At 41.7% G+C, this 26,528-nt stretch overlaps 1 protein-coding gene across 3 annotated transcripts in view; it reads left to right on the top strand.

The window, feature by feature from the left end:
* Positions 1 to 21,315, top strand: part of DNAI3 (dynein axonemal intermediate chain 3) — a 101,550-nt gene extending 80,235 nt beyond the window's left edge. For all 3 annotated transcript variants that reach the window (XM_082408204.1, XM_082408205.1, XM_082408203.1), the window contains 6 exons: positions 2,725 to 2,788; positions 10,642 to 10,772; positions 12,446 to 12,650; positions 14,145 to 14,236; positions 15,474 to 15,596; positions 19,807 to 21,315. In XM_082408204.1, the coding sequence (XP_082264330.1) occupies positions 2,725 to 2,788; positions 10,642 to 10,772; positions 12,446 to 12,650; positions 14,145 to 14,236; positions 15,474 to 15,596; positions 19,807 to 19,950 (759 nt within the window). In that variant the 3' untranslated portion in view covers positions 19,951 to 21,315. The remainder of the gene's footprint in view (positions 1 to 2,724; positions 2,789 to 10,641; positions 10,773 to 12,445; positions 12,651 to 14,144; positions 14,237 to 15,473; positions 15,597 to 19,806) is intronic.
* The last annotated feature ends 5,213 nt before the right edge of the window (positions 21,316 to 26,528 follow it).

Below are 26,528 nucleotides of genomic sequence, written 5' to 3'. Positions count from 1 at the left end.
CTGGATGAGGCTGGATCTTGTCTTTCTGGTGGGCAGTACCGCATCTGGTGGTGTGTTTTGGGGTGTCTGTGACCTTATTATGATTTTAGGCAGCCTCTCTGCTAATGGGTGGGGTTGTGTTCCTGTCTTGCTAGTTGTTTGGCATAGGGTTTCCAGCACTGGAGCTTGCTGGTCGTTGAGTGGAGCTGGGTCTTAATGTTGAGGTGGAGATCTCTGGGAGAGCTTTTGCCATTTAATATTATGTGGGGCCAGGAGGTCTCTGGTGGTCCAGTGTCCTGAACTCAGCTCTCCCACCTCAGAGGCTCAGGCTTGACACCTGGCTGGAGCACCAAGACCCTTTTGGGAAGTCTGAGGTCTTCTGCCAGCATTCAGTAGGTGTTCTGTAGGAGTTGTTCCCCATGTAGAAGTATTTTTGATGTATTTGTAGGGAGGAAGGTGATCTCCACGTCTTACTCCTCTGCCACCTTGAAGGTCCCCCTAACCATTTTTAAGTGTACAATTCAGTGGTATTAAGTACATTCATATCGTTGAGTAACTATCACCACCATCCGTCTTGAGAACTATTTCATTTTCCCAAATTAAACTTCTATAGCAATTAAAGCAGTAACTCCCCATTCCCTACTTCCTCCCACTCCTGGCACCACCATTCTACTTTCTGTCTCAATGAATTTCACTGTTCTAGGTACCTCATGTAAGTGGATTCATATAATATTTGTCTCTGTGCACACCAAAGTTTTGTAAGCCAAGAATGATAGCTTTAGAAAGAGAAATGACCACAAAATCTTAAAGCAGAAATTAAAGCATGACACCCTCTGCTTAAACTCCTCTTTAGTGACTACTTTAGTGACACATGAAAAATCCAAACTCCTTATACCAAATGACGTAAGATTCTGCATCATTTGGCCCCTTTCTCTCTCTCCACCCCATCTGCACCAGTCTACTCACTCTCTCTGTCTGCTCTGATTTTTTCTCTCATTCTTTTTACCAAACTCTTTCCTGCCTTTCAAGTCCTTGCACTCCTTGGAGTGAATGTCATTCATTATTCAGCAGATATTTATTGAACATTTAATATATACCAAGCACTGTTCTTGGCCCAGGGAATATAGCAGAGAACAGACATCCAAAATTCCCTGCCCTCGCAGGGCTGACCATCCAGTGGGACACTCTCCTACCAACCCCTGGCATGGCTGACTGATCCTTGTGCTTTGGATAGAGAGTTTAAGGGATGCCTCTCTGGGATCTAGGTTGGCTGGCTCAGGGATGAAGCAGGAAGGAGTGGAGCCCTGGAGGCAGAGAGGCCTGATAGACAGTGATCTCAGGTGGGCCCACCCAGTGGTGAAGAGGGCCTGAGCAGTGGGGCCGAGAATGTCACACAGGCATGGGGACAGTGGAATTGTCGGAACTAGGTAACCAGATGGAGAGGGATGTGAAGGTTTCTAGCCAAGTGGCTGGTGATGTAATCACCACTCAACACATATTTATTAACTTGGTGCAAATTATTCCCGTGACTCGATTCAGTTTCAGAGTTCCACATACCAGCTGTGAGAGCCAGGAGATATTAACTCTCTTACAGGACTTTGGTGAGGGCTGGGGTCATGTACATAAAGCTCATAACAACTCCAGCAGCACTGAGTGCTCAGGAAATGGTAACTCCGAGGGTGATGTGCCACAGGCGATGGGCTAGAGGTGTACAGTAGACGCATCCCAGGCTGTCTGCTCCCTTAGACTGTGTACCAAGAGGGGAGGGAGGGCTTGTCCTCAGACTCTGAATTTCCAGCGCCACACACAGTCCTTTTTTGTTAAATGAGTTGACATGGATGAATGAAAGCACAGATGAGTGAATGAATGAGTGGCCCTGGTCCCATGAGATTGTCCTTCACTTTGCATAAATCAAATGTTTTCCCATCTCCTCTCTCTCACCTATGCATCCCAATCCATCCCTTCCTCTGAGTCCTCTTGACTCATCTTAATATATATCCTTCTCTGTGTTTTCCTCTTATTATTTAGTGAAAAAAACATTGGGATTAGGAGATTGCATATGGGTTTTACATTTATAAGATGGTGGCCTGGGACTAAATTTTTTCTGAACCTCTCCCACCTCTTCATTCACTGGTTCTGTCTGTCTTTCCCCTTTGTGTGGCAATTTCTGCCTCTTGTTTACACCAGGTCCCTCTTCTTTCTCTTCTCCTTAAAATGGCCATAAGTAGAACTGGAATACATATTACTTGTTATGTCATTTGGCTAGAACTCTATGTTTCCTCTTCTCAACTTTCAAAGATGATGAGTACCATACATACTCCCTCTTTCTCTCTTATTCCATGAATATTTATTAAGTACTGACTTTGTAACTTGCTGAGAACAAACCACTGAATAAGCCAGACTAGATCCCTCCCCTTCTGGAGCTTTCAGTCTATTGGGACAATTTTTTGTTAACAGTGACTTTGGGAACCCAGCAGTTGGAACTTGTGTACCTAGAATAGCTTCATAATTGCCTGTGTTCTCCCCATCAATGTGTGTAGATAAAAACTCAACAAATTCATTTTTTTGTTTAATATAAAATCACGTAATCATTTTGAGCCTTCCCTCCTCACACTGCACCAAATTATCATTTGATTAAATTGACCTGTTACTTTGCATTTGTTTGGGTCATGGTCAGTCTTAGCACATGAATAAGAGGACTTTTGTTTTTTAAGTTGTCTCATCAAGAATCTGTAATATTTTTAGGAAGGTGAAGTGATATACACAGATTGGAAAATGGAGAGAGACCCTGAAACTGGCCGATTTATGAGTAAGTTTTAATGATTGCTCTGTTATTAATAATTTATTTCTTTTTTACGAAGTACGAGTAACCCTGTCCTTGCTAATGGGAGAGAGGGCACCTGAGGTTCTGACTCTACACTTGTTACTCAAAGTGAGGGCTTCGGACAAGCAGCACAGTTGTCACCTGGGAGCTTGTTAGAAAAACAAAATCTTGGATCCTACCCCAGGCCTACTGAATCTGAATACAGATTTTAATAAAATTCTCCAGGTGATTTGTTTTCACACCGAAATTTGAGGATCACTGATGTATTGATACTTAAATTATGGAGACCCTTGGACAATTCAATTTTAAAATAACAATGCTATTTCAATAATTCAACAACCCAGTAGCTCAGCTATGTGGGAAATCTGAGTCAACATGAAATTATAAGCTAAATTTACCATGATCTTGAAGACCTCAGCCCTGTATGGGAGAAGTTAACTCTAGGGCCCTCCTTTGGGGCTGCGACTGGTGGTGCCCACGTGTTCCCCTGCTCCCGGGGCCCAGACTCTGGGCAGATGAACAGAGGTGTGAAGGACACACCCAGGTGTGAGCAAGGATCAGTGTTGCTCCCCAGCAAGCAAAGTTCTCTGTCAAAGCTCAGAGCCTTGGGGTGCACTACAATTACAACAACTTACTTTAAAGCTTTGGATTTTATCATGGCATGAAAAAACTGGACAGCTACATGTAAAAGAATGAAATTAGAACACTCCCTAACACCATACACAAAAATAAACTCAAAATGGATTAAAGACCTAAATGTAAGGCCAGACACTATAAAACTCTTAGAGGGAAACATAGGCAGAACAGTCTATGACATAAATCACAGCAAGATCCTTTTTGACCCACCTCCTAGAGAAATGGAAATAAAAACAAAAATAAACAAATGGGACCTAATGAAACTTCAAAGCTTTTGCACAGCAAAGGAAACCATAAACAAGACAAAAAGACAACCCTCTGAATGGGAGAAAATATTTGCAAACAAGGCAACTGACAAAGGATTAATCTCCCAAATATACAAGCAGCTCATGAAGCTCAATATCAAAAAAAACAAACAACCCAATCCAAAAATGGGCAGAAGACCTAAATCGACATTTCTCCAAAGAAGATGTACAGATTGCCAACAAACACATGAAAGGATGCTCAACATCACTAATCATTAGAGAAATGCAAATCAAAACTACAGTGAGGTATCATCTCACACCGGTCAGAATGGCCATCATCAAAAAATCTAGAAACAATAAATGCTGGAGAGGGTGTGGAGAAAAGGGAACCCTCTTGCACTGTTGGTGGGAATGTAAATTGATACAGCCACTATGGAGAACAGTAAGGAGGTTCCTTAAAAAACTAAAAATAGAACTACCATACACTACTGGGCGTATACCCTGAGAAAACCATAATTCAAAAAGAGACATGTACCACAATGTTCATTGCAGCACTATTTACAATAGCCAGGACATGAAAGCAACCTAAGTGTCTATCAACAGCTGAATGGATAAAGATGTGGCACATATATACAATGGAATATTACTCAGCCATAAAAAGAAACGAAATTGAGTTATTTTTAGTGAGGTGGATGGACCTAGAGTCTGTCATACAGAGTGAAGTAAGTCAGAAAGAGAAAAACAAATACCGTATGCTAACACATATATATGGAATCTAAAAAAAAAAAAAAAATGGTTCTGAAGAACCTAGGGGCAGGACAGGAATAAAGACGCAGACTAGAGAATGGAGTTGAGGACATGGGGAGGGGGAAGGATAAGCTGGAATGAAGTGAGAGAGTGGCATGGACATATATACAGTACCAAATGTAAAATAGATAGCTAGTGGGAAGCAGCCGTATAGCACAGGGACGTCAGCTTGGTGCTTTGTGACCATCTGGAGGTGGGATAGGGAGGGTGGGAGGCAGACGCAAGAGGGAGGGGATATGGGGATATATGTATACGTATAGCTGATTCATTTTGTTATACAGCAGCAACTAACACAACCATGTAAAGTAATTATACTCCAATAAAGATGTTAAAAAAAAAAAGAAGGAATATAATTCTCTAAAAACAAAAGAAAATGTATTTGAACCACTTATCAAAGTGTAGACTAACCATGAGATAAGGAAGAGGCAGCTCCTGGGACCGCTAGAACACCATGGAGCAGTGAGGTGGAGCAGCTAGGCTAGGTTTGCAGAAGGGGATCTGGTCAATCCTGTGGGTGGCTGAGACAAGTGGACGTGTGAGTGACTGACAGAAGTCCTGAGGTCAGAGCCACCGCTTGCAGGGGACAGCTGTTGGGGCTCAGATCTCTGCCTTAAACTTCATCTTCTTCACTTCTATCTACTGAGGCTGGTTCTGCAGGCTAGAGTCTGCCTTAGACCTTGGAAGTCTTGTTTTGTCAGCCTTGCCTCCAGGGTGGCCATTTCCATCTGGAAACAGAAGCACTCTTACTTTTCTTACATAGGTCTCCGGCCTAGAGACCCAAATGTATGTTATTAATAAGAGTGAGGTATTGAGAGAAGATTTAATGTGACCCAAAAAGAGGATCAAGTGCATGTAGAACTGAGACCGATTTTCCATTTTCCAGTCATTTCCAATTCCATAATTTAAAATTGAACTCAAAATTATATATTGGATGCAAAGAATTACATTCAACTACTTTTATGCTTATTCATGTTTCTATTTATTCAATCATTCAATAATGTTAATTGTACACGTGCTGCATTCCAGGCACTATAATACAAGACAGCAGTCTCCACTACACCCCTGGGACACAAGCTGAGACCATGACTCAGCTCGTGATGCCATGACTTGGTTATGCACAGAGGGACACTGTCTGGTTCCTCCTGGTCTCAGATTTTCTTAGAGCCTTACCCTGGTGCCAGCTTCCTAAACTGCTTTTGAGGCAGCCCATGACAAACAGGTTGAGTTATTTATTTTAAATGGATTTTATTCCATCTATAGTACCAATGACAATAAACTTAAAAACCAAGAGCTTTACATTTGTAGCTCATTGATGTTTGTTTGTTCTTTCTTTCATTCACTCATCAAATCATTATTGAGAATCTACTATGTGCCAGGCACTGGGAAAATACAAAGATGAATAAGATATTATCTCCCCCAAAGGGGTTCCATGATCTATTGGAAAAGCCAACCACATAAACAAATGATGACATTGCGCTGTCATTAGTGCTATGGTTGGGAAAAAAAGACAAACACAAAATGACATGGAAACCAGGGAGGGACCAACTCTTTTGGGCTGTTAAGAAAAGGCCCCACTGAAGAGAGATATGGTTGAGCTGGATCTTGAAGGGTGGTTTGCAGGTTTCCAGCTGGAGAAAGGCATTCCAGGTAGAAAGACGAACAAGTGAAAAAACATGGAAGCTCAGAAGAGCAGTGGACGATTAGGAAACAGGGAGATCTTCTGGCCAAAGCACAGTAATAGAGAGGGCAACAGCAGCAGGAGAGGTGCCAGGAAGGACATCTGAGTCCAGATGGCAAAGAGCCGTGAGTGCTTTACTAACCTGTGGACCTTATCCTAGTACCACCAGTATAATCAGAAAATCACTCTGTCAGGAGAGCAAGGGTAAATTAATTGGTGGGAAGTAGGATGAGTGGTAGGATGACCAGTTGCAACAGCGTAGATGAGAGATGGAGAGGACTGATGTCCAGCAGAGGAAATGCAAGAGGGAGAGAGAGACATACGAGTCATCATGCCAGGACTTTGTGACCAGTGGGATGTGAGTGGGAAAGAAAAAAGAGAAATTGCTGTTAATTTCTTGACATTTAATTCATTCCAAGAAAATGAGAAATAGCTCTAACCACCTACTTAAAGGCTATTTTTAAATCATCTTAATACTTTAATACTTTAAAATTACCAATCAAGTATTTTGTAACATGGAAAGCCAAATGACACTGTTACTCCCATTGGATAATGGTTGAAGTTCAGGGAAAGTCAATGTGTAGACATGCTGAACTGTAAATTGCATGCCCTACTTAACATTCTGTGAACTGGCACAGTTTTCCTTGGAAGCTACCAGCCCAATGTCTTTCATAAACACCATGGAGGTTTCCTGGGTAAAGATGAGGCAGATACTGGGACCCATTTTCTCTTGATCTGCTGGGAGCCCCATGTTCTTATCTCAAATGTATAACAAGGCAGGAAGGAGAATTTCCTTTTCTAAGGAGAAATTTCTGAAAGACAGATTACCCAGACTGAGCTGTGTGTGATGAAGTCCAAATCAAACAGATGATCTAAGTGACAAGCCAAGAAATACAGGCTGATGTATTTGATGATGATGATGACAGTTAACATAATCATCTCATGTACTCAACTCACAAATTGGCACACGTCATGTGTTAGGCGCTCAATACTCTCCATGGATTAATCGTCACAGCAACACTGCAGCTTTGAACCCAGGCGGTCTGTGCTCTTAACCACATCAGTATACTAAATCCTTCATTAGATAATGACTCTGGAAAACTACTGTTTTGTTTATTGTAAGTTTCTTATAATAACCTGGCTGGGGGCTCTGGCATTTCATTTAATAACTTAAGGACAGCTCCATTTACTGCTGAATGGCTCTAAGGTCTTCCAAAGGACAAAAGGAAGAAAAAGTTATATGGGCTGAGAACCTCTAACATGTTGAAAGTACAAATCTTGATGGTTATCTGTATTCCTATCACTGGTGGTCATTACATTTTGCAGAGGGCTTCTAGACTCCTGGATAGCCCTGCTCACCGGAGTGAGGTGGTATAGGAAAGCCCGGCTCACCAAGGACAAAACCAGGATCTGAGGGACACAAGCAGCAGCAAGAAGAAAGCTGCTGGCTTCCAGGGGTCTCCTGCCTTCCCAGAAATCCTCCAGATCACTTCAAGGTGCCCTTAAAAATAAGGCTTCTGTGCTGTCTTCAAGATGGAGCTTTGGTTAGAGGAAAATTGGTCTTTTTTAACCTAGAAGAGCTATGTTTAAATTTATTTATTTTTACTGTATACACTTCTTTCAAATAATTTTTACATTGAGATAGAAATATACATAAACAAGAAATTTAACTTCTTAACCATTTTTAAGTACAGTTCAGGGGAGTTAAGTACATTCACATTGTTGTGCAACCAATCTCCAGAACTCTTTTCATCTTGTGAAACTGAGACTCTGTACCTGTTAAACACTAGCTCCCCACTCCTCTTTCCCCTCAGCTCCTGGCCATCACCATTCTACTTTCCATCTCTATGAATGTACCTGTTGTAAGTACCTCATGTAAGTGGAGTCATACAGTATTTGCCTTTTTTCTTAAGTTTTTGGCCACACCACACGGCATGTGGGATCTTAGTTCCCCAACCAGGGATCAAACCCGTGCCTCCTGCATTGGAAGGTAGAGTCTTAACCACTGGACTGCCGGGGAAGTCCCAGTATTTGCCTTTTGTGACTGGCTTATTTCCCTTAAAATAATATACTCAGGGCTTCCCTGGTGGCTCAGTGGTTGAGAATCTGCCTGCCAATGCAGGGGACACGGGTTCGAGCCCTGGTCTGGGAACATCCCACATGCCGTGGAGCAACTAGGCCCGTGAGCCACAATTACTGAGCCTGCGCGTCTGGAGCCTGTGCTCCGCAACAAGAGAGGCCGCGATACTGAGAGGCCCGCACACCGCGATGAAGAGTGGCCCCCACTTGCCACAACTAGAGAAAGCCCTCACACAGAAATGAAGACCCAACACAGCCAAAAATAAATAAATAAATAAATAAATAAATAAATAAATAAATAAAAGACTTTCTCTCTATTTCACTGTCTTTATAAAAAAAAAATAATAATAATAATATACTCAATTTTCATTCCTGTTGTAGCGTATGTCAGAATTCCCTTCCTTTTGAAGGATGAATAATATTCCATTGTATGGATATACCACATTTTGTTTATCCATTCATCCGTTGATGGACACTTGGGTTGCTTCTGTCTTTTGGGTATTGCAAATAATGCTGCTATGAACATGGGTGGACAAATATCTCTTTGACACTGTATCAGCTTTTTACAAGATTATGGTAGCTTTTTTTTCTGCTTAATGTTACATTGTTGTTCTGAGAAAAAAAATCCAACCTTCACATAGCTGTTAATATGATAAGTTTCAGAGTAAGTTCGTGGTTTTAGTATAAAATAGCCACACACTGTGGTTTGGCCTGGGCAGGCACATATTTTTATGGCCATCCCTGGGGCTTGTGGGTATGGGCAGCAAGGAATGAGGAGCAGTCAGCTCCAAAGCCAGGACCGGGGAGAGGAAACCCAAGCCATGGCGGAGTAGACAGACCAGGGGAGCAGAAGGACCCTGGTGCCTGGGGCAGAGACAGCGGGGAAGCCTTCATCTTAATATCCAAATCGGCTTGTCCTCTAGTCTTCCCAGTTGCAACAAATGGAAAGTACAGCGAGCCTGTTGCTCTTACCAGAAACCTGGCTGTCATTCTCAGCACTCATCTCTCTCACCCCTCCTGTCAACTGTAGCTTGCAAATGTTTCTTGATTATCCACTCCTCCTTTGCACTTTCATCCAAGTCACCATCCTCTCTCACTAGAACTACAGCAACAACCTTCCATGGTTGGGGCTTCCCTTGGTGGTGCAGTGGTTAAGAATCCGCCTGCCAATGCAGGGTCACGGGTTCGAGCCCTGGTCCGGGAAGATCCCACATGCCACGGAACAACTAAGCCCGTGCGCCACAACTACTGAAGCCCGCGCTCCTAGAGCCCCTGCTCTGCAACAGGAGAAGCCACCACAATGAGAAGCCCGCGCACCGCAACGAAGAGTAGCCGCAACTAGAGAAAGCCTGCACATGGCAACGAAGACCCAATGAAACCAAAAATAAATAAATTAAATAAATTAATTTTTTTAAAAAAAGAAAGGAACAAACTACTGATACGTGCTGTAGTGTGGATAAACCTCCAAAAAAAAAAAAAAACCTCCCATGGTGTCCCCTCTTTGCTTTTACCTGCCTCTGATCCATTCTCCCCACAGCAACCAGAGAATCCTTTAATATGTCAATCGGATAGTCTTCTAGGCCTAAAGGGCTCATTAAAAAACGTTACACTTAGAATGTAATCTAAACGTTTTTCCTAACAAGGCTCTGCAAGGTCTGGACTCTCCTGGTCTCCATTTGTTTCCTGTGTCTCACCCTGGGATTATCAGACTGCAGTCCTATTGCCTTCCTCAAAATAATAAATGCACTAAACACTTCTCAGGACTTTGCTGTGTATTACTCCTCCTGTCTGGAAAGCTACTCCACACCACAATCTTCCCGTGCCGAACTCAAGCCTAAATGACTCATCTTCAGAGACGTCTTTCTGACCATTCAGCCTAAATTACGAATGTCCCTTGTTATTCTTTCTTGTGATATTTTTTACTTCATAATACTTTTCACATTTTTTTTATTATATACCTTGGGATTTGTTTGTTGAGTATCTGTCTTTCCACTGGACTGTAAGGTCTGAGAGGACAGATCATGTTTGTTTATTAACCATTGTTTACCCATCCATCTACAGTACCTGGTACATAAAAACAACCCACAATTATTTATTGACTAACAATATATACTATTGACTAACTGATAGACTAATAAATGAGTGAATGAATAAGAACAGAAAGTGTTCCTTTGAGCCTGAAAAGTAGCCTTGATGGGAATTTCCCTGGATTTTCCATAAAAAAGAGGAGGAGTTGTGCCTTGACAGATTCATTCACCCCAGCTGACCTCTGGTTCTCCACTCTTGGACCTCATTGATCGGGACCTATCTGTCCATCGGAGGTCTGCCCATTCTTCATTGCAGGAATGTAAACAGTGTTATAAAAGGTGAAATGGCCTTTTCCACTCCAACAGCAAAGAAGCCCGTGAGCCTCTACACGGTCCATGATGGAGGTGTCCACACCGTTCAGAGATCACCTTTTTACAAGGACATTATCCTCACTGTTGGGGGTTGGAACGTGGCCATCTGGAAAGAAGGTATTACGGTAAGTTGCCTGCAAAATGGAGGAGTGGGTGTGTGGTCCTTTGTTATTGAGAAAAACAATAGGAATAATAGACCGTTCTGACATAACAATGCCTTTGGGACACTTTTTAGAGAAATTGGAACAGATGCCCTGGGCCCCAGCCTGTCAGCAGAACCACTCCAAGCCTTTGGAAAACACAACCATTTGCTTTTCTTTCCTGAGGGAAGGAAACATTTACAAGTCTTTTGTTCTCTGAAACCGAACAGTCTTTTCTTCGAAATATCGTGTATATCATGGGCAGTTCCCTTGATTTATGTTTTTCCCTCTGCTTAAAATACAAGATGGGATGCTGATTATGGCACGAAGTCCAAGGAGAAGCAATGGGTCTGTCACCGCTCTTGCACCGGGCAATTTGTCAGCAGGTTCAGAAAGTGGGACTAGGAAAACTAAGGGGTCCGTCACCAGGCAGGCAGAGACGTGCATGGGTCAAGGTGAGACAGTGCCAAGAATCCAGTGGTCCGGATTAGGACAGGGCCTGGGTCCAGGCAGACAGAAGCTAAACTGCCAAAAACTAGAAAGACTGGTAAAATCTAGTGAAGCAAGGGCATGGGAAAATCAGTATGATATGTCCCTCTCATGAGCTACTTAAGAAAATTACCAAAATCTGTAAAAAAGTATGTATATATATATATATGTATGTGTGTATATATATATATATATTTCAGAGCTGTAATATATGTATTCTTCGACCTAACACTTTTTTTTCCTTTTATTTCTGGGACTCTAACTTACAGGAATACTCAAAAAAATAATGTGTGTGAATATATGTACAAGTTTGTCATTGAAAAAAGTTGAAAACTCCTTAAGTGTCCATCCACAAAAGGACTTCTATTTTATAACAATGTACTTTTGTATGATCTTTTTTTTTTTTTTTTTTACAACAAGCAAGCATTAGTTTTGCAGTTAAAGAGAAAGACAAAAGAAATTTTGGCAAGATTGTCCAAAGACCATGCAGGGGTCAGGAACCTGGTTATCCACCAAAACTGAAGGAGCTGAGCAAGAACAGGTTTGGCCTGTTGCCTCTAAGGAGTCCGTGAATTGGTGATCTTCTTGGTTCCCTGTAGGAAGGTTTTGTTTGCATGTATGGAAGGGTGGAAGGCAGCTCCATGGCTTAGTTTAGTCCAGATGTAAGTAGGTGAATGAGGCCAGGTGTAGCATGACGGTAGGAAGAGAGCACATTCTGATCTTCAGTCTCTATGAAAACCTCCCAAAGAAGGCAAATTACCCCAAAATAGAGAAGAGATAAGATGATCTTATGTTGCTTTGGTGGTCCAGAATCTCTCCCAAATAATATTAATAAGCCATTGGATGCAGCTCACAGATAGAATTGACTTTTCATTCCCTTTTCCTGCCCACCAGAGCTATTTCCATGGTGAGCAGGCACCTGACAGGAAAATAAAGATATAGGCAAAATTTGCTTATAATCTTTACTTATCCGGTGTCCATCAATCTCCATAGAAATAGCAATGGGATTTAGCAGCAGTTGGATTATTAGAACCATAAATAGCTCGATTGGAAGGTTTGATCTTTTATATGATCATAGCCATCTGAGTTTTACTTTTAAAAAATCATTGTGAATATCCCTCAGATAATAACAAAAGCTTTTAATTTGGTTTTTTTAAATTTATTTTTAGACTGGACCCCTCCTTCAGTCATCCTGTGCACCAAAAAGGTACACCTCAGGGCACTGGTCCCTGACAAGGCCTGGAGTCTTTTACATTGGCCGAGAAGATGGATACATCGATATCTGGGACCTTCTGGAGAAAACCCACGAACCAGCCCAGTCACAAAACATCTGTATAACTATGATCACGTATATCAAACCCTGGACCTTTTCTGGTATGTTAATTCTGATTGAATGAGCTAAGTCATTTTGCCTTTTGGGGCTAGCTTAGGAATATTTTGACATTCAACTGGAAAGCCTCTGATGTTTCTTCTCAAGATCTTTCTTCCCATTCCATCTCTTCCCTTCCTTTCTCTTTCCTTCCCATCATTCCCCTTCCTTTCCCTTTTCAAATTTTGGATACAACCTGAGTTTCTCTCACTATTTTCTTCATCAACAGTTATTTCTGAGACACATTTTAGTATGTCAAGCAGAGGCTGATTTTGAACCACACAATAAAAAGCATCCTTCTCACCCTCTCCAGGTCCCTAAATCACAGGGTGAACCCTAAGTCTTTGCTACTTTTTGCTGCTTCTTTTCCAAATAGAATAAGTTCTGTACCTTTAATTTTTCATTACGTCACAAATTTTCAATATTTTGTCACTTTATGGCCCTCCACTGGACAATATCAAGCAGTTTCCTTCTTGAGATCAAATGACTCTGTGGGGTCATATATCTCTTTAAACTATAACTTTTAAACTAATTAAGAGGAAAAAGATAATGTATAACAGAGCAAGCAGAAATTTAAGAATGTGTCGATGGAAAAGTAATTTATATCCTTTGTCCCAATTTCTCTGTTTCACCCAAGTAATACTTTCTACCCAAATTCAGTGTATATTTGCTTCATTTCAAAGAAGTTTCCCTTTGTTTCCAAAGCTGTGCAGGCATAAAATTGTCTTTCTATTCATTTCTTTCTCAGAAGAAACATTACATTTAGAAACACAGTCTTCAGAATCTCTAAGAGTGTCAGAGTCTGACTACTACTACTTGGCCGTATGTGTCACCAAAGTGTGTTTTCCCGTCTTCGCTACAAAACATTGCTTTTGTATACCTCCAGGGATTACAAGTCTAGGATTTAGCAATTTGAACCAGACCTGCTGAAAATGAGAAGACAAAAGTTGATGAGAGAGAAAATTAAAATTTTCAAACACATTTGTGTTTTATATCCATTTTAAATGATCAAAGGAAGCAATTTGTTTTTATAATAAGAAAACTGGTTCTGGCTGTGTCTTTGAAATTCATCTAGATAATGGCATCCTTTAGCCCTTAGTATGTCTTTGGTGAAAATTGGCATCATGATTTTTCTTTGAAAATCTTCCATGTATTGTCCCTGCTTTCTTTTCACATGTGCCCAGTGGATCCAGTCAGAGAGGGTCAATCTCAGCTAGGAGCCACAGTCCTTATATAGAGGCTAAGAAAACATGATTGGGGGTGAGCAGGGTGGCTGACAAAGACTCAGGGTCTCAGTCTTCATTTCACCAACTGGAAAAATGTCTTTTACGTGTGAATATGGTCTCCAGTCATGAAGGTCTGATGAAGATGCCAAGATCATTGTAACCACAACAGGTCCTTTGGGAAATCACAAAACAAAAACACAGTACACGTTTAACCTCTAAAATGGCTTTCTGATTGCAGAGTTGTTTTTCTCCCCCATTTTTTTAATCTTTCAGCTAAGCAGCAATTTATAGCCATAGCTGATTATTATGGAACATTGCATATATTGGAAATTCCTTGGACACTAAGTCGCCCTTCCACCAGTGAGGTTAGTAACTTTTGGCTTTGAGGATTTACGTGATCAGATACTGCTGAGGCATGTTTTAGAAGTATGTTCAGAAATGACAGCATTTTTGCTCTATGAGAGAACAAAAGAATCATGCAGTCAAAAATAAGGTGATGTTAACCTAAATGGGAAAAGAATTTGAAAAAAAAATAGATTAAAGTATATGTATAACTGAATCACTTTGCTGTACCCCTGAAACTAACACAACATTGTTAATCAAATATGCTCCAATATAAAATAAAAATTAAAAAAAATAAGGGGATGTATTTCTGTTTTATGAGATAAATGGCCTAAAGCTAGGGAAAAAGAACAAGCATGCAGCAAAAGAAAAGCCAAGTAAATGAAGCCCAGATTCAGAGAGGAATTGATTTGGGGATTCATAATCATAAGATGTTATTTTCACGTTGTAACCTGAGCGTGGGACCCTTATTTCAGTGCTATCCTTCCCAGAGGGCCCAGCTGACATTTTTATGCATCTCTCCATTGCCAGCCTCCACCCGTCCTTCCCCAGCTTGGTGTGCTGCAGGCAGCAGGTCTGAAGTGGCAGTATTCTGCGCCTCCATGCACACCACCCAAGGGTTTCAAGCAGTGTTAATAATTAGGTTACAAAAAGAAGATCAATATGTAGAAATACATAAATATGTATACAACCAACATTAAACATATAGATTGCAATCTGTTGCAAGTCCCAACAACATCACCCTAGTTACTGGTAGGCAAAAAACTTTCCTTCCCTTGGTGGCCTTGCCCAAGGTCTCTGCTGACTTCCCTGCTTCTATTCTTACGTCCACACGCTAAACTCTCCAGGGGACCAGGAACTCAGCTCTGAGTCCAGTCCCTTTAGGGTTTCCATTGACATCCTCATCTGGGTTTTCCAAGTTTGTTTGATGATGTGAAACTTCCCTCTGTCTTAAAAGTGAGAAGGAAAGAAGGGGGGTGGGAGCAATCCCTGAATATTTCTCCTACAAAATTGCAATTTTTTGCAGCTCTCTCCTTCCAATCCCACTCCTTTCCTGCCATCCCCCAATTCGCAGGCCCCTAAACCTTAGCCCAGTAGCCCCCAAATTAGCTAGTTCCTCTGATAGTGGGCCTGTGGGCATTATCCCAAAGCAGGTAATCTAGCTAATAACTTACAAGCAGCAGAAATTCTTCAGAGCCTCATGAAGAACATGGGGGCTTCCATGTAGGTCCCCCTCTCATGGGCCTGTGTTTCTAACAGGTATCGAGTATAAGCCACTACTTTGAAAGAGAAGTCAAGCATCTGGAATATGTAGAACAGCGCAAAAAAATTCGGGAAGAAGAAAAGAAAGAAATGGAGCTGGAAATGGAGAAGAAAAGAGTTGTAAGTTAAATTTCAGAAACAAAAATTGCTTTCCTCTAATGCCATTGAAAATATATTTGTTTGGCTTATTCCACAATTTTAATAGAAAAATTATGCCTTTTTACATTCTTCTCTTGTTCGGATGGGAGTCAAGGGGGCATTTCTCTGATTTTCTAGCTTACTATGAGTCAGAGCAACCAGTTGGACACACCTAGTGAGATTCTACCCAATTTAAGTTTCTGAAATTTTCTCTGTTTCAAAGGCCTTTAGATACAGTGGTATCTAAATACCAATGATAGATACAAAGATTCAAATTCGAATGCTTTCATTTCATAGAATTTTAACATCTAGTGAATAATGCATTAAAACAGTGCAAAAGAGAGAGGGCTATGAATTGACGCGTGGGCGCTCGTCCCGTCTCTACCGCTTACGAGCTATGAAATCTACAGCAAGGTTTGTGTCTTTGCTGAGCTTTGGTTCTCTTGCTTTTAAAATGGGAATACTAATAACAACCTTTTAGGATTATTGTAAAGATTTCAGTTAGGTAACTTGACAAATAGTAAACTGTCATTAAGTGGGAGCTAGTGTGTAGAGACAGACAGACAAATAGATGTAAATTTTACGGTAATAAACTAGAACTGTGAAATTTGCAATAGAGGAGTATTTGGTACAGGACACATCCATCTTAAAATCTACCAGAAAGGAACCTAAATCTCTGAAGCCCCCATCCTCTTCCTCAGCCTCTCTGTTTGATGTGAATTCCATCACTCTGTTGGTCTTCCCTTGACCACTGGCATTTGGGGCCTTGAAATATTCTGTGAATTCAGCTCTTCTTTCTTTCTCACTTGAGGTCATCTCAGTCCATATTTCTGCTTGTCTCTTGCTCATTCCCTTCCTTGCCCTTTTGTCACCAACAATTTCATCACCACCTGTTGTTTCCTTATAGCCAAATATATAGCCTCCTCCAACGTAATTGCTCATGTAAGACCCTAGGTCTCAATTAAAAGCACAAGCATGTGGAAATATTTTAATGTACTGCTTTAGCAAATAGATTAACATTATCACATTGATATATACGAATTAGTGGAACAAAAACAGAGGGAGCATCATTTCAAAACATTGTTTAGTGGTGACAAGGTAGAAAAGAACACCAATTAATTAACTTTTCTTTGTTTTCTTTTGCTACAAAAAAAAAAAAATTGGTCTTGGTCTGTTCTTTTGCACAACCACAAACACTGGGTGAAATTCTGCCATGGGAGATAATCTGCCACCCTTTCCTACACCAGCAATCATCCACGATTACTAGGAGTGTTTAAATAACATAGTGACAGCTAATTATCCACATAGAATTGTGGATAATCCAAAAATAATTTACAATGTGAAGTACTTTTAAAAAACTTGAATATTATAATAACCATATCTTGGAATTGTATGATGCTTTTGAGTTTCCAAAACTTTTCCACCTTCTTGTAACTTCATTTCCATTTGACATAGTACCCTCCTTAAAGTAGAGCTACCACTTGTCAAGTTTTCTCTGGAACTAGACTGCAGATAAGTGAATACATTTAAAAGGGCTCCTCTGTTACATTTAGAAAATGAAAAGGGTCACCAAGGAAAAATAACTAATGTTAGTTAGAAGTATCTCCTTACAAGCAACTGCTGATAATAGGGGAAATGGGAACAAACTAACAACCTCAGAGGATTGCAGTGGGGATTAAATGAGTTGAAATATTTACGGCACTTAGCCAGTAACTGGCAGATAGGAAGTGTCCACTATTAATATTATTACCGAGGGCAGGGGACGATCACACAACCGTCCAGCAAGGCTGGTTTTCATGAGCGCCCCCCGACTGGCAGGGATTAGGCTGTGCACTTCAACCCACACATCTGAAGGAAATCATATACCCATCTCTTTGCAAACATTGAATCTGGATACCACTCACTTACTGAAAAATAATAGTAATCATAGCTCTAACAGCACACAAAATGGGAATTTTCCTAACTGGAATTTCAGCTGGAGACCCGAAGCTGAGAAAAGTAGCAGTTTCCATATGATTCATTATGTCATCTCTATGCGACAGAGAAGAGGGAAAAATTCAAAAGAATTCTGCAACCCCTAGTCAATGACCCACACTCCAGGCTACACAAGGGAGGCAAGACTTATGGGGAAGAAGGTTGGAAAAGGGGATTTTTGTTTGGAGAGACGTGTTGGAGCGCTGTGTATTCCCCATTCCCACTTCTGCAACACCACCCAGACTCTGGGAGGAGACCTTCAAGAGAAGCACTGCTAGAGATAGGTTGCTGGCCAGGATGGACCATTGGCCTCATACACCTGGCAGGAGGCTTCCTGAGCCACAGAAACCAAGGGCTAGGAGTTACCAAGGGACCAGAGCAGAATGTCCAGGGAGAATTTAGGAAACTCAGGGACAGGGACCTGACTCCTATGGCTGGAAAGTCTGCAGGCAAAAGATTGGCTTAAACTGCTCTGACAGAGGGGTGGAGAGAGGACCAGGGGCAATGAACTTGTACTGATGGCAGAGTGAGGGTGGTGAGTTTTCCTGGGGCCAGGTGGAAACTTGAAAGTAGCTAGGCTCAAATCAGGTGCCCCAAAGGATTTTCTAAGTGGGGTGAGGCAACCTCTACAGAAAGAGCCTGGAGGTGCACAGGGGAGCATTGCAGTGGGGGCCACAAGGGGCAGCCTTCACTTGGATATTGGACTGGCCTGGATCTTCAAACACCTGAAAACGACACTATTTCTAATACCTAAAAATGATAGGAAATGCTACGGAATCTGTCACATATATTGTAAAGGACAAAGGTTAGAAGAATAACATTTTTCTACTCTCACTTTATCAAGTGGTGCTCTTTTTGTGAATTGGTTATTGTAGCTAACAAGTGCTTACTGGGTGCATGCACCATTCTGAGGACCTGCCATATTTAATAATTCATTTAATCCTCACAGTGCTATGAAGCAGTCATAATGATTAGACATGAGGAATTTGAGAAAGCAGAGATATTAAGAGAGGGGGAAAAGCAAACATGTGGAAAGAATATGGCAGAGGAAGGGGAAGAGAACATCAGTCATTGTGAATATTCAAAAGAGGAAAATACCTCTTGCAAATTATTCTCTAAAGAAACTAGAATAAAATACAGTTCTGGGGCTTCCCTGGTGGCGCAGTGGATAAGAATCTGCCTGCCAATGCTGGGGACACAGGTTTGATCCCTGGTCCGGGAAGATCCCACATGCCGTGGAGCAACTAAGCCCATGCGCCACAACTACTGAGCCTGAGCTCTAGAGCCCACGTGCCACAACTACTGAAGCCCTTGCACCACAACTACTGAAGCCCGAGCACCTAGAGCCTGTGCTCCACAACAAGAGAAGCCCCTGCAATAAGAAGCCCGTGCACCGCAACGAATAGTCCCTGCTCGCTGCAACTAGAGAAAGCCTGCGCACATCAACGAAGACCCAACACAGCCAAAAATAAATAAATAAATAAAAATTAAAAAAAAAAAATACAGTTCTGGTCCCTTTGATGGAATCCACAGAGGCAGGGCTTTGTGACAAGGGATCAGAAGGCACGGGAAGACATTAGGATGGGGACAGGACAAGAGGAGAAAGAACAAAAGCCACACAGGATGACACACCAAGATGAAGTGACCCTAAAGTTCATCTGAAAGAAGACACAGATGAGAAAAAACAAAATCTTAAAAATCGTAATGACTGCCCTAGCAGATATTACAATCAATTAAAATGTCACAATAATTAAACCAGAGCAGTACTCAGGCGAACACTGAGAGATCAAAGAACAAAACAGATGACTCAGATTATTCAGCAAGTGGTGTTGGGTAAATTAGCTGAGTAAATGCCCTTCATTGTTATTCTCTCCCCTCTCAATGTGCTCCTCCCTCCATCAGTGGCAGGAGCTTGTAGGCCAGCCTGGATTGCCCCTGCCCCCAGAGCCCACATCCAGTCCATCAGCAGACTGGGTCAGCCCCACCGCCAGGAGACGCCTTGAGTCCGCACACACCGCTCCGCTCATCTCTGCCCCTCCCCTTCCGAGCCCGCAGCCCCTCCCCCCGACTGTGCAAGAGACGCCCTCCTGCCCCGCCCCTCCCGGCCCTTCCGGAGATCGGCAGCCGGGCCAGCCTTTCAAAAAGAGCCCCTTCCCACCCTTTGATCTCTCTAGCTGCCAGAGTTTTATACAAATGACTTGCTTTTTTCCCCCCCTAGAAAACGTATCAGAAGTCAAAAGAACAACTGGAAGCCGAATTGAAAATGGACTACGAGAGTTATTTGGAACTGGAAAAGGACATCCTCATCCATCTTGGTCTAATCAAAGTGAAAGAGACAATGTCGTACATGGAAATGATATAGAAAAGCTTTCTCTAGGGGTGTTTTGAGGGCTTTGTGGGACTTTACTCATCATTTTTTATGTAAGGTGAACTAGCAAAACTAAACATGAAAAAGGTTTACTTACGCATGTCAAGCTTTTATTTCACTGCTATTAAAACTTTTGAATTAAACAATAAGATCTGTTTCCATTTTTTGGACTGAATATGTACTAAACTTTGTACTGAATATAAAAGCTATTGATAATGAAATTTTCATTTTCCTATAATAATACAGAGCTTCAGACATCCACCCTCAGTCCTCAGCTGACATCCATTCAGAGCCCCTAATCCCAGACAGAAGTGGAGCTCAAACTTTGCTCCTAATTATCAGGTTGCTTTTGGTCACCTCACCAAAAAGTGCTCCCACTGGGCCACTGCACAGATCGTCAGGCCATGTGCTCAACAAAATATTAGCAGATGGAATCCAGAAATATACGCATAGAAAAGGATAACACGTGAAGATCATGTTGGATTTATCCAGGAAATATAAGGTAAATTTAACAGTAGAAAATAAATCGATATTTGATTAAAGGAGGGAATTTATGATACCAAAAAAATGCAGAAAAACATTCCCTAAAATTCAACATCCACTCATGATAAAACAATAAATTCTTTGCAATTACAAAAAGAAGGAAACTTCCTTAATCGGATGCAGGGTAGCTAAAACAATCCTACAACAAACGTTATACTTAACGGTGAAAAGCTGAAGGTTTTCCTCAGACGTGTGGAACGAGATGGTGCCCACTGTCGTGTCTTCTAGTCAATATTGTACTGAAGGTTTACCCAGTGTGGGCACAAAAAGGAAAGAGCGTATGAAACTGAGTTGTGAAAGAGCTTGATGTATCTCAATAACAGATTCAACGTCACAGGAAAGTGACTAGCGTGAGAGGTGGGTTGCGGGGAGAGTGGCAGGAGATGAGACTGGAGAAGCAGCTTGGAGCCAAGTGGTGAAGGCTCCCGTAAACCAAACTAAAGAAGCTGGATTAGAGCTTGCAGATAATGGGGAATTAATGGAAGGGCTAAGCAGGAAGGTGACACGATCAGCTTTATACTCAGGAAGATAAGGAATGGATTAGAGTGGGAGAGTCTCAAGGCAGGAAATCCTATTAGGAGACAGTTGTAATAGTTCAAGGTGAAAGATTAGGGCACCCTGTCCTGAAGCTTAATGTGAAAATAAAAATGAAATGCTGATTGGGTGGGGAAGGGAAGACAAAGGATGATGCCAAGGTTTATAAGTTAAGTTGCTACAGGAGGTAAAATGTGGTCCAGTGGCTAAGACTCCACGCTCCCAGTGGAGGGGGCCCGGGTTCGATCCCTGGTCAGGGAACTAGAGCCCACATGCCGCAACTAAGACTTCACATGCTGTAACTGAAGATCCTGCACGCAGCAAAGAAGATCTCGCGTGCTGCAACTAAGACCCGGCGCAGCCAAATAAATAAGTAAATATTAAAAAAAACAACAACTATGTACACAAAAGTCAGGTAGGTAGTAGCACTTAACCATCTGTGTGCCTTTGGACAGATGACGTATAGCTGTGAAACATTCCCTGTCTATGGAGGCAGGTTGAGAGTGTTTACCTTGTAACATTTTATAAGGGCAAATGAGCACCTGCATGTAAGGTGGTGGTGCCCCGCACATGTCACTGTCATTACTGGAATGTCCCAGGGCTCATCCTTGTATTTGAACTTTTTTTTTCTTCCCTTTTTTTTTTTTAAATCCACACCCATGGCTTAGGTGAATCCATCCAGTCTCATAGCTTTATATACTACCTCTATCCCTGGCCTGGACTTTTCCCATAAAATCAAGCACTGTATATTCATATGAGTACTTAATGTCTCTCCTTGGGTGTATAATATGCATCTCATATTTAAACACGTCCAAAATTGAGTGCCTGAATTTCCCTCCAAAACCCATGCTTCCTGCAGTCCTCCCAATCACCTTGCTTCTAGTTGCTTGGGCAAAAACCTTGATGTCATCCTTCATTTCTCTCTTTCTCTCACAATCCATGCCCAAACTGTGAGCAAATTCTGTTGACTACACCTTCAAAATACACCCAGAACCTGATCATGTCTCTCCTTCCTTACTGTTACCACCGTGGTCCAAGCCGCCATCATCGCCAGCTGGGATTTTCACAGTGGCCTGATGGTTCGCCCTTCAGTCTCTCTCAACAGCAGCCAGGTGGTGGTTTTAAATGGAAGCCAGAGGCTGTGATTCTGCTCAGAGCTCCTCCTCGGCTTCCCAGCTCACTAGGAGTAGGAGTAGGAGCCAAAAACTTTCCTGGACCTGCAAGCCCTCGTGTGGTCAGGCCCTCCGCTGTCACCCTGGTTTCATCTCTCCTTCTCCTCCCCTCATCACACCACCCATCATGCCAGACTCCTATGCACCCAACATGCCAGGCATGTTCCTATCCCAGGGCATTTGTGCTTGCTGGTCTGTGCTTTCTCCAGCAATTTTCCCTGTTTTATTTTCACGTGTTCCCTCAAAGGTAAAGAGAAAAAAAGTTTTGAGTACCTGCTATGTACCAAGCTCTATAATTTTTTTGATTTATTTATTTTTATTGAAGTATATAGTTGAACAGAGTGTTCAGGGTAGGTCATACTGGGAAGGTGACATTGGAGCAAAGACCTGAAGAAGGTGAGGGATTTTGCCCTATCGTCTTCTAGGGGAAGCATGTTTCCTAACCCAGCCCCCCACCTCCCAACCCCAGCCGACTTCTGCTTCGGTCTCCTGGACAGAGGTGTGGCCACCTCTTAGTGCAAAAGAAGGTGGGACTACAGAGAACAGGAGTTACCTGGGGCTGGTGCATTGTTGTCTCAAACAAAAGCAAGGTTTTCTTAGCACAGAAGATATTGAATAAGCGTCTCCTTTAGGGTTATCATGTAAAGAGCTTAGCATGGTCTGGCATATAGCAAGCAGTAAATATGTTTTATTACTATTTTATATAATTTATAAATACAATATTATTATAATATTCTTGCTATAGAAACTAAACGTAGGGTTCATCTTGCCTATGATAGCAGTTATTATCAGTTGAGTGTGATATTTTTATTGTGTGTTTATAACCTCAGTTTTTCCAGGTCTCGTCATCTCACCAGCCTATGGCTCCCAATGGGGTCACATAGCCATAGCCCACGTTTCATGGGATCTTACCCCACCTGCTTAACAGGTATCTCATCCTTCTGCAAAGCCCCTCCAGGTGTGTCCTGTAGTCCCAGGCATGAAGGTACAGTCATATGTTTAAAAACAAGCCCACAACCACAAGGCACTCAAGACTCCCTTTTCCCAACGTGCTAGAGATGCTAATGACCTGTGACATGGAAGAAGGTTCTGGGTCAGTGCCTCTGTGTTAGTTAAGTTCCAGCAAGAAGCGAACACCAAGGCAGGACTAGATGTGCAAGAGATTTACTGGGAGACTGAGCAGGAGATGCCAGGGAGAGCCCTCAGACCTCGATGCAGGTCTGGTACCCATGGAAGGAGAGAGGGGAGGAAAGAGAACCGGGTAGGGTGCGTCTCAGACCACCCAGCACGCTCACTGAGGCTTTGGAATTTGGGCACACTCACTGTGCTGCCTCCTCCTTCCCTGGGATGAGTTCTCTCCAAGGCTCTTCAGCTCCTCCAACAAATGCCTTTTTCTCTGACTCGGATCCTCCATTTGGCAGGCAAGGTCTGCTGAATCCCAGCAGAGAACACAGTTGAGACTCAAGCTGGGAAGCTCTGGTTGAAAGTGTAGGAATATTGGGTGTGAATGAAAACAGAGTTTGGTGTTGTGTCTTCTTTCAATTCCCACGGCTCTAGCCCTTTCCCCTACTGCTCTGTGGGTCAACCCAGTCTTCTTTGTCTGCACTTAGGTCTTTTGGTCTGGTGTACAGTATAGTGAAAAGAAAAGGCTCTTCAGATCCTAGCAGAACTGAGTGCTAATCCCAGCTTCTTCACCCTAAGCGAACTGTTCTATCCCCCAAGTCTTTGTTACATTATCTGTAAAATGGGGATAATAATCATACCTACTTCCTACAACAAAAATGTATGTAAAACATCTGGCATATAGTTGGTGCTCAATAAATGGTGCCTCTTTTTCTTGCTTGGTCTCAGGTGTACACACTCACACACCAGAGAAACCATAGTGTTTCCTCTTTGTCCTATGTAATAATCTCTCATTTTCACATTTTTGTTATTATTATCATTATTATTATTATTTTACTTTTTGGCCGCACAGTGCAGCATGTGGGATCTTAGTTCCCCTACCAGGGAACGATCCCTTGCCCCCTGCAGTGGAAGTGCAGAGTCTTAACCACTGGACCACAGGGAAGTCCCCATTTTTGTTATTATTAACCATAATGAGAAATGTCTCTCACTCCCAAATATGACCTAAGCGGGGGCTCTGCACACCTCGTTTAATATTAACCTATGATCATTTTGGCACGAGACATGTTAGACATAGTATTTAAAATCTGAATGGTAGCTTTCTTTTTTGTAGAACTAAAATGCTTATGGCTATTCTGAAAATTAATCATTCTAATAAGACTTGATTTATTTAGCCTAAATTTAATTATCATTCAGCTGTACAAACTGCTTTTTACCCACCAAGAAACGTTGCATAATTAAACCAGTGTATTTTCAGGCCCTCAGATAAACACATTGTGTGTGTGTGCTTTGGAGGAAAAGGCCATTGACTCTAGCACACGTTGGCCCCGGCACACTTCCACAGCCTCACTAATCCACCACTGTAAATAATTAACATCTCCCTGTGCCCTGCACCCCAGAGCCTGCTTGGGGTAGCTTCTCTGCACCCAGTTGCTAGGCTGCCATTGCCAGATCAGATACTATGTGATTGAGCAAGGCCCCTGCGACGGAAATTAAATATCTCAGTGAAGGGCAAATTAAACCCTGTGTGATGAACTCACTCCTTCCATGGCTGGTGAGCTGTTTGAGGGTCACAGGCTCATGTAAAACAACTTTGCACCATCAGAGTAGAATCCCAAACATCAAAGAAACGAGCCATGGAAATCTACTGGGCAATTGATGGTTTAAAAAAATTGTGTAATTGCTTCCAAATGCTTTCTTGTTCACAAATATGACACTAAAACTATATGCAGCGAGTATGGTAAGTAATATAGGTTGTGTTTCTCTGCAATAATGCCAACATTCTAAACTTAAAAGGACAGAAAATAAGGTTTCTCTAAGTCACCTGTACATGTGATATTTTAGACTGTTTTTATACTTTTATTAAAGAGGAGAAGGAAAGAAGATATGAAATAGATTTCATATTCTTCCCTGTCAACTAAAGATACATCTTCCAGTGCTTTTTAGAAGCCATATTTTTAAGAAGAATAATTCTCTTTTAAAAAACCACTCTAAAAAAAGAAAACAACTCTAAATCGAATCTAATATATGGCAGGTGTCTGCTTTATTTCAGCCTGAATAAACAAGCTAAATTAACCACTGAAACTGATAATAATTTTTCACTTTTAATGAAGTTTCCTGACTGTATGGATCTAAATATAACAAATTTAAAAAAAAAAAAAAAAACAGAATACATTATCTCAATTATCCAGAAACCTAACCAATAACTAGAACTTCAATGTGTTCTAGTTTGGCAATGAACACTTTTGACAACAAAACACAAAAAAATGTCTTATTATTAGGGATTTTTTATTAGTGACCAATTTCAAGGTCCATCCAAATATCAGTAGGATTCAGACAGTCATGTCTGCCGGGCGGAACAATAATTTCTTTTTTTTTAATATATATTTTTAAAATTTATTCTATTTTTTTGGCTTCGTCGGGTCTTAGCTGTGGCATGTGGGATCATCGTTGAGGCATGCGGGATCTTCCGTTGCGGTGCACCGGCTCTTCGCGCGGGCTTCTCCCTAGCTGTGGCGTGCCGGTTTTCTCTCTCTAGTTGTGGCACGCAGGCTCCAGAGTGCGTGATATCTGTAGTTTGCGGCACGTGGGCTCTCTAGTTGAGGTGCGTGAGATCAATTGTTGTGGCGTGCGGACTTAGCTGCCTGCCCCTCCACCCCCATGTGGGAACCTAGTTCCCTGACCAGGGATTAAACCCACATCTCCTGCATTGGAAGGCGGATTCTTTACCACTGGACCACCAGGGAAGTCCCCTGAACAATCATTTCTGATGGTCATTAGTATAGAGACAGCCAAGTAGAGTTTCAGCTCAGCCGCTCTCAACCTTTGTAATGTTGGGCAAATAAGCTTTCTGATCCTCCATTTCTTCATCTAGTAAATAAGGATAATTCCCACTGCACAGAATTATCATGAAGATTATAGTCAAATAAAACATATGAAAGTTCCTTGTAAAATCTAATTGCTTTAAACATAAATATATACAATAATAATAATAATAATAGATGGTGAACTATTTCAGAATTGTAAGGTGATTTTTTGAATCATCAAAACAAGTTTACTTATGTTTACTGTAATATATTTTTATTACATTATAATTCCTGATAGTGTTTAATTAATATTCAGCTAACCAAGATGTTCCATTCTCTTACCCCACCAAATATAAACAACTAGTAGCCAATTGATTTGGTTTAAAAATTAAAT

This window comes from Balaenoptera borealis, assembly GCF_965194805.1.
Source record: "Balaenoptera borealis genome assembly, chromosome: 1".
In the NCBI taxonomy this organism is placed as follows: domain Eukaryota; kingdom Metazoa; phylum Chordata; class Mammalia; order Artiodactyla; family Balaenopteridae; genus Balaenoptera; species Balaenoptera borealis.
Note: the sequence above shows the minus strand (reverse complement) of the source record. Positions and strands in the feature narration are given on the sequence as shown.